This window comes from Cherax quadricarinatus, chromosome 79 (genome assembly GCF_038502225.1).
Source record: "Cherax quadricarinatus isolate ZL_2023a chromosome 79, ASM3850222v1, whole genome shotgun sequence".
In the NCBI taxonomy this organism is placed as follows: Eukaryota; Metazoa; Arthropoda; class Malacostraca; order Decapoda; family Parastacidae; genus Cherax; species Cherax quadricarinatus.
The window spans coordinates 14,668,050-14,677,277 of NC_091370.1; the positions used below are offsets into that span (position 1 = coordinate 14,668,050).

The following is a 9,228-nucleotide window of genomic DNA, read 5'->3' on the forward strand; positions in this document are numbered from 1 at the left end:
CTCTCATAAGCTACCTTTTTCTCTTTTATCACACCCTTTACTTCATCATTCCACCAATCACTCCTCTTTCCTCCTGCCCCCACCCTCCTATAACCACAAACTTCTGCCCCACATTCTAATACTGCATTTTTAAAACTATTCCAACCCTCTTCAACCCCCCCACTACTCATCTTTGCACTAGCCCACCTTTCTGCCAATAGTCGCTTATATCTCACCCGAACTTCCTCCTCCCTTAGTTTATACACTTTCACCTCCCTCTTACTTGTTGTTGCCACCTTCCTCTTTTCCCATCTACCTCTTACTCTAACTGTAGCTACAACTAAATAATGATCCGATATATCAGTTGCCCCTCTATAAACATGTACATCCTGGAGCCTACCCATCAACCTTTTATCCACCAATACATAATCTAATAAACTACTTTCATTACGTGCTACATCATACCTTGTATATTTATTTATCCTCTTTTTCATAAAATATGTATTACTTATTACCAAATTTCTTTCTACACATAGCTCAATTAAAGGCTCCCCATTTACATTTACCCCTGGCACCCCAAATTTACCTACTACTCCCTCCATAACATTTTTACCCACTTTAGCATTAAAATCCCCAACCACCATTACTCTCACACTTGATTCAAAACTCCCCACGCATTCACTCAACATTTCCCAAAATCTCTCTCTCTCCTCTACACTTCTCTCTTCTCCAGGTGCATACACGCTTATTATAACCCACTTTTCACATCCAATCTTTATTTTACTCCACATAATCCTTGAATTAATACATTTATAGTCCCTCTTTTCCTGCCATAGCTTATCCTTCAACATTATTGCTACTCCTTCTTTAGCTCTAACTCTATTTGAAACCCCTGACCTAATCCCATTTATTCCTCTCCACTGAAACTCTCCTACCCCCTTCAGCTTTGTTTCACTTAAAGCCAGGACATCCAGCTTCTTCTCATTCATAACATCCACAATCATCTCTTTCTTATCATCTGCACAACATCCACGCACATTCAGACTTCCCACTTTGACAATTTTCTTCTTCTTATTCTTTTTAGTAATCTTTACAGGAAAAGGGGTTACTAGCCCATTGTTCCCGGCATTTTAGTTGACTTTTACAACACGCATGGCTTACGGAGGAAAGATTCTTATTCCACTTCCCCATGGATATAAAAGGAAAATTAATAAGACCAAGAACTATTAAGATAAAATCAAAGAAAACTCAGATGAGTGTGTATAAATAAATGTGTACATGTATGTGTAGTGTGACCTAAGTGTAAGTAGAAGTAGCAAGACATGCCTGTAATCTTGCATATTTATGAGACAGACAAAAGACATCAGCAATCCTACCATCATGTAAAACAATCACAGGCTTCGTTTTACACTCACTTGGCAGGACGGTAGTACCTCCCTGGGTGGTTGCTGTCTACCAACCTACTACCTACAATATATATATACATATATATATACAATATATATATACATATATATACATATATATATATATATATATATATATATATATATATATATATATATATATGTATAATTATATATATATATATATATATGTATAATTATATATATATATATATATATATATATGTATAATTATATATATATATATATATATATATTAATCGCGAACGAGCGATAAAAGATGGAAAATAACCACAGGGGGAGTGGAATGATAGTTCTAGGCCTTTCGTGTTACAATCAACACATCAGAAGCTTGTAATGTTGCAGAATTATAATCAAATAAAGCGGTTGCAGAAATACAATAGCAAATCCAAGCGGATTCGTTCAGGGAAACGACTTTCTCCAGAATCAAAATGATTCTGGAGAGAATCTCCAGAAACATTCTGATTCTGGAATCATTCTGATTCTGGAGAGAGTCGTTTCCCTGAACGAATCTGCCTGGATTTCCTACTCTGCAACATTGCAAGCTCCTGGTGTGTTGATGTGTGTGTGTGTGTGTGTGTGTGTGTGTGTGTGTGTGTGTAGTATATAATGTGTAATTTACAAAATATTTTATTGCACTCAATGTTAGACCAAATAAATTTTTTCGAGTTCCGAGTGGCATGTTTTTTATTTTAATTATTTTTAGAAATTATCATACGAGTCACGTATATAGATTTTAAAAGGACTTAGACGACTGAAAAGCGTCAAAGTGGTATTACATAGTATATGACGTAATTTACTTGTTAGTGTTTTAACCGGGCCAGAATTTGTTCCCAGGAAGGTAAAAATACACTTCGAAATTAATGATCTTTCCGACAGGAAATGTTAGCTGTTATTATCGTTCGAGCTGTGGAGTTTCCAAAATTTCCATATTATATTTATGGGTAACGATAATCAGTAAGGAGTCATACAACATCTCCAGAATAAGTGACAGTGAGGTTTGATCAAAGGAAGGGGAGAGTATCTCTAATTTCCTGGATGAATAGATCTTCACCAGTATGTAAACACTTCTCTTGTAAGGCCAAACCTTCCATACAATCCTGTGTAAACTGGTGCCTCAGCATGGTGTTTGTGCTTCAGTGGTTACCAATCACAGTTCTCCTCACACTGGCATCTCTAACCTCTAGTCTCCCGCGACATTGAAATGAGTTTTAAAAATTTGTGTGAGTAATTCAGTAATGTATAACGTATTATTCTCTAGCGCTAATTAATTACTTTGGTTGGGAAGAAGATTTTGTTCTCGTGTATTTAATTCTTCGGGAAACTTTACCTTACATCCGGTCAGATAAAGGCACAGGATTTCCAAGTTCATGGTTCAGAGTGGCATGACGTCAGAAGTGGGAAGCATTCACTGGCATATAAGACGAGGTGGGAAGTGTGAGCAACACTCATTCTCCAGCAAGCGAGAAAGTCTGACAAGCTATGAACATAGCTTTTTAACCAGTGCTGAAACTCGCTACCACCACCAAACATCATCAGTATGGTGTTCACTGCTGATAACTTCACCGATGAGATCATGAAGCAAACCAGGTAGGCTACCTTTCCTATCTAACGTATTTTTGTCCACATCATCTGTAGTCAACAATATCATTATCACAGGAAAGCAATCTGTATCTACATTTCACTAAAACGTGAACGTGGATGAACACACTTGAGGAACAACTTGCAATGTAACCAGATTGACAGATGATGTAGCAAGGCCTGGACTTAGTTAAAAATATATCTGACAATATAGCATATTCACAGACGATGATCAAATTAAATGAAATTATGCAGTAAGCCTCATAGTCACCTAAATATGTCAAAGTATCTTATTAATCAAAGTAGGATGACGGAAGCTATGGGCAAATCTCCCAAATTTGCTTGTACATTCGGCCACACACATACTTGTAACAAGATAACCCGTTACAGGGCCGCCTGAATAACAAAAAATATCGCGGTCTCTTAAAACTATGACTAGATGGCCATTCTCAATTCTAATATTAAAAATGTTTTTAATGCATTTCTTTGTCCAATATGACTCAAACACATTTGGGTATATCGTTAACAGGTTTTTAAGCAGGTTGAAATGCTTAAAGTAACTATTACAAAGTTAAAATAAAAAGTATTTAGGCTGCTAAACTTTATTGTCCCTCTTCCAGACTGATCAGCGTGCTGACTGAGATCTCCAGAGCAGTTTTTGAGGCAGCCAAAGAAAATCTCGATTTTGAGAGTCGTGAGCTCACTGTCATCAAGGGCCAACTCTCTAACCTCAGCCCCAAGGTCAGTCCTACCACTTCCTTTATGCCTAGAGCAGAGCTCACAACCGTAAACACATTGGATTGGTGATGACAATACTTCTTTAATAACGGTACATAACTGTACAGTACTAAATGTAAGAATTGTTTTTTCTACAGGTGCGGAGTTTCGTGGAGGAGAGTGCTCGTTTGTGTCGACCAGCAAATGTGCACATTTGTGACGGCAGTGAACGGGAGCTGCAACATCTCTTGAACGTGATGCAAAAGGATGGCATGATCGAGCATCTTCCTAAATACCAGAACTGTTGGTTGGCCCGCACTGACCCAGGAGATGTAGCTCGTGTGGAGAGCAAGACATTTATAGTCACTAAAGAGCGAAGTGAGACCATCCCCACTCCGAAGGAGGGTGTGAAGGGCCTCTTAGGCAACTGGATGTCTCCAGAGGACCTGAAAAACTCTGTCCAGGAGCGTTTCCCTGGCTGCATGGCCGGCAGGACCATGTACGTGGTGCCGTACTCTATGGGCCCTGTGGGTTCTCCACTCTCCAAGATTGGTGTGGAACTGACTGACTCACCCTATGTTGTGGCCTCTATGCGAACCATGACGCGGATGGGCAATAAGGTGTTGGAAACTTTGGGTGAAGATGATTTTGTCAAGTGTCTTCACTCGGTTGGCTGCCCATTGCCCCTCAAGAAACCTCTAGTCAACAACTGGCCTTGTGACCCGGCACGAACCATCGTCACCCACGTGCCTGACACTAACGAGATTATTTCATTTGGGTCAGGTTATGGAGGCAATTCACTTCTGGGAAAGAAGTGTTTTGCTCTTCGCATTGGTTCTACCATTGCCAGACGCGAAGGCTGGTTGGCGGAACACATGCTTATCCTGGGCATCACTAACCCTCAGGGTGTCAAGAGGTACATTGCAGCAGCTTTCCCTTCTGCATGTGGCAAGACCAACTTGGCTATGATGACATCCTCGCTGCCCGGCTACAAAGTGGAATGCGTTGGCGACGACATTGCTTGGATGAAATTTGACGAGGAAGGAGTGCTACGAGCGATCAACCCCGAGAACGGATTCTTCGGCGTAGCTCCCGGCACTTCCATGCAAACTAATCCAGTGGCCATGAAGACTGTCCTTTCCAACACAATGTTTACCAACGTTGCCAGAACTAGTGACGGAGGAGTATTCTGGGAAGGAATGGAGAAAGAGATCGCTAACGATGTAACCATTACGTCGTGGCTGGGAGACACCAACTGGAGTAAAGAATCCGGTAAACCAGCAGCTCATCCAAACTCTAGATTCTGCACCCCCGCCGGCCAGTGTTCCATCATTGACCCTGCGTGGGAAGATCCTGAGGGCGTACCCATTTCTGCAATTCTTTTCGGCGGACGACGACCCCAAGGAGTACCTCTGGTGTACGAGGCGTACGACTGGAAGCATGGTGTGATGGTGGGAGCGGCCATGCGGTCTGAGGCAACAGCAGCAGCTGAATACAAGGGTAAGGTGATCATGCACGACCCTTTCGCCATGAGACCATTCTTCGGTTACAACTTTGGTCACTACCTGCAGCATTGGTTGAGCATGGAAACCCGCACAGAGAAGCCTCTTCCCAAGATCTTCCACGTAAACTGGTTCCGCAAAAGCGAGAAGGGGCGCTTCCTGTGGCCAGGTTTTGGAGAGAATGTACGCGTCTTGGACTGGATCCTGAAGAGAGTTGACGGCGAAGATGTGGCCGAAGAGAGCGCAATAGGACTCCTGCCAAAGACATCCTCCATTAACTTGTCCGGCCTGGAGGAGAACGTTGATATGGACGAATTGTTCAGTATTCCCAAGGAGTTCTGGGAACAAGAAGTCCGCGACATCGCCAGGTACTTTGACGAACAAGTTGGTGCTGATCTTCCTAACGATGTTTGGGAACAACTTAAGAAGTTGGAGAAAAGGCTAGAGAAGGCGTAAATGAGCAGAATGTTTCATGGAATACGAGTTACTATAATGAGTCAAAACTCCGCGAAATAACTATACTGTTTTCTAAATTAATGAGGTCGGCGAGTTCTCAATGCTGCTTTAACTTTCCAAAGAATTAATATCACAAATCGAATCATCCTAATTTCTGATGTACAGTTTTTCATCGATATTTATTACATTCATAAACTACTAAGTTTTGCTATTTAAGATGCAATTATTGAATTGCATTCCTGTGTCTCAGCTGTGCTGGACGACGCTCTATATAACTATTATATGATAATATAAACATATTTTTATACGAACCTAATATTTTTTTCTCCTGAGATATACAATACAAAAGTCAGACAATGACATCGTTGGCGTACCCTAGCTATATCTACCCCACGTAAAAAAAAAAAAAAAGGCAAACCATTGCTACATTGTAGTGTGGATAAATTAGACACATGTGCACCTCTTGGGTATCTTTATTGAGGAAACGTTTCGCCACACAGTGGCTTCATCAGTCCATACGTAGGAGAAACTTGAAGAACAGGAGAATGAGGTAATCAGTCCCTCAACCTTGAGTCGATGTGTTCAGTCCATCAATCTTGAATAGAATACGGCATATGAGCGGAGAAGCATTGAACAAATGTGACACCACCTATGACTGCTACACCTCTCCTGCCATACGGTTTATAAGCTGCTTCTCCGCTCATATGCCGTATTCTATTCAAGATTGATGGACTGAACACATCGACTCAAGGTTGAGGGACTGATTACCTCATTCTCCTCCTGTTCTTCAAGTTTCTCCTACGTATGGACTGATGAAGCCACTGTGTGGCGAAACGTTTCCTCAATAAAGATACCCAAGAGGTGCACATGTGTCTAATTTATCAACATGTCGGTTCTCTGAACCATTCATCTACAAACATTGTAGTGTATCTTAGGATTATACCCTAACTGTCGTGAAACCTATCGTTGTACATACTAGCGCTGAGGTACTAATATGTACACTGACACAGGACTATGAACACATCCTTTCATCTCTGCTGCTCTTCCTACCATTAATAATGTCGACTTATTCTCCGATTTTTCTTTTACTGAAACTAATCTACCGCACCATCTACGATTAAAATTTCGCTCTTCCTCTTAATCTACTGTATACAGCCTCTTTCAAAAGCAGCTCTCACTACTAACCTTAGGGTTTTGAATGCTTGTTTTAAATAATAATAATCTTCACGAGTCTAAGATGTGAAGCAGTATTTTCAAAGTCCAAAGTTGTTTTCCACTTTACATCACACGGACGGACGAAATTCCGACTTAGATGGTAACGCGTAGGCTATCATGCTATTATATTAGGTTAGAAAACAACACTACCACCATCAATAACAATGTTCTCGCTATTTTATTTAACTTCTATTCCTATTATGAGTGAGGAACTGTTATGAAATTCGACCCTACATAAAGAGAAGCGGAGACAAAAGCTAAAAATATACTCGTTGCGATACAAGGATCCGAAAATATGCGTTGGCTATTTTTGTCTTGGGGTGTGGCTGAGGGGGGAGGTAAGACGCTGACCTCCTGGGTAGCTGCAGGGATGCGCCAGTACACCCCAGGTCACCTTCTTCAGTTGCTATGTACACCTTTAGGACACCAGGTTGCTCCCATATGGAAGGGGAAGATGTAGAAACCGTGGACAGTAGAAGACGAGGTAATCAGTCCCTCAGCCTAGTTGAAGGTGCTCACCAGCATAGTCTGTCGTAATACATAAATAACAAGCAGATAGAAGAGAAGCTTGCGACGACGTTTCGGACCGAAACGTCGTCGTAAGCCTCTATGTGCGGGTTATATGGATATTGTTCCAGTCATGGTATTGTGCCTTTTTTTTGTTTAGTCTGTCGTAAAATTTTAATTAGTTGACACGTGCGGCCAACAGTATCAGCCTGGTTGATCAGGCCCTGATCCACCATGAGGCCTGGTCGCAGACCGGGCCGCGGGGCGTTAACCCCCGAAACTCTCTCCAGGTATACTCCGGAAATGGGAAAATTGTACAGTTCACAATCGAACAGACCTGGGTCGAAACCTGGACGAAGTGTAACGCAGAGCAAGTCCTCCAGCACCTGGTGCACCTGTTATCTAACAGTAACAAGTAGTCGACTGTTTGGGGGTTATGTTGAAAAATGTATAAAATACTAACAAGTTGAAGATTAAGACTCATGTGCAACAGTTAGGTATCTTTACTGTTGAAACGTTTCGCCTACACAGTAGACTTCTTCAGTCAAATATAGAGGCAGCAGGTGTAGTAGTGATGTAATCAGTCCATTAACCTTGGAGAAATAGTATTTGAGGTTGGGGGTTGCATTCTGGGGAAGGACCTAAAAAAACCATCAATGGGAATTAACCACAATGCTTGGCTTTCTTGGGCTATCCTGTGTTATTAACCTTCCTGGGTTACTAATCCGAAGCCTACTTAATCCTTATTTTAGGTATTTAAATATTCTTGGTTGATGGTGTGCAGATAAAATGCAACCTTAATTATCCACGTACAGTGGATATACTTTAAAACCAAGCCTAACACACAGGAGTGTATATATATATATATATATATATATATATATATATATATATATATATATATATATATATATATATATATATATATTGAGATTACTGTCAATATCAAATAAGAACATAAGAAAGAACACTGCAGCAGGCCTACTGGTCCATGCGAGGCAGGTCCAAGTCCCTACATTAGCACTGCTAGCTTGAAAATTGGAGGAGGGTAATTCCCACTACATATAGAAAAACATACATGGATATCAATACAGATACTTGCCACAACTACAACACCTTATGCTTCCACCAGTAATATATCCAGGGTGAGACTGGCTTGGGCCAGTAGGTGACTTGGACTTGCCTAGCATGGGCCAGTAGACTCGCTCAGTGCTCCATCTTTCTTATGTGGACCAGGATCAACAATTCGTCCTAAAGTAGTTCCTGAACTAGCGTCAAGGTTCCACTGACTATAGCCAGCTTCAGTTTAGTATCTAGTTCGATTTGATATTTGCAAAGTGCTTGTTCTGTTGGTTATTAAATAGATGAAGTAGTGCATTGCATATATATATAATCGTGGAATTTATTATTATTATTATAATAAAAAAAGAAGCTCCAAACCACAAGGGCCATACAGCGCTGATAAACGTGGAATGACTGACGTTTTAAAATATGCCGGGTCGAGAATGGGCTGATATTGCCCACCTGTATGAACACAAAGACGCAAGTTGAAGAATAAGACTTTTTTTTTATTGGGTTAATAAAGGTCTAAACTGCAGAACGTTGCCAAAATAAAAACTCGTTCTAGAAACCATTTTTTGTCTGATTCGTTAAACAGCTGCATTTTTTGCATATGTGACTTATAATGTCAGTTTCTTCAAGATATCTAATACGTACTACTACTACTAATAATAATAATCCCGTAGGTGTCATACACCGCCTGGGGAATGGGAGGTAATTATTTTGATCCGAGGGAGGGGAGAGGAGCTCCAAGCATCAAGGCATTAAAGGGATATGCAAGCGAA

At 40.8% G+C, this 9,228-nt stretch overlaps 1 protein-coding gene across 1 annotated transcript; it reads left to right on the forward strand.

Moving 5' to 3' along the window:
• The first annotated feature begins 2,837 nt into the window (after positions 1 to 2,837).
• Positions 2,838 to 5,973, forward strand: LOC128702685 (phosphoenolpyruvate carboxykinase, cytosolic [GTP]). Its single transcript, XM_053797060.1, has 3 exons — positions 2,838 to 2,996; positions 3,608 to 3,728; positions 3,863 to 5,973. Exons 1-3 carry the CDS (start codon positions 2,947 to 2,949, stop codon positions 5,660 to 5,662), a joined length of 1,971 nt encoding a protein of 656 aa, XP_053653035.1. The 5' UTR covers positions 2,838 to 2,946; the 3' UTR covers positions 5,663 to 5,973.
• The last annotated feature ends 3,255 nt before the right edge of the window (positions 5,974 to 9,228 follow it).

Bases quoted from the DNA above. Each gene is read 5' to 3' on its own strand.
- LOC128702685 (XM_053797060.1), top strand. From the start codon at position 2,947: ATGGTGTTCACTGCTGATAACTTCACCGATGAGATCATGAAGCAAACC. The intron at 2,997-3,607 runs GTAGGCTACCTT...TCCCTCTTCCAG, and splicing joins GAGATCATGAAGCAAACCAG to ACTGATCAGCGTGCTGACTG. The intron at 3,729-3,862 runs GTCAGTCCTACC...TTTTTTCTACAG, and splicing joins TCTCTAACCTCAGCCCCAAG to GTGCGGAGTTTCGTGGAGGA.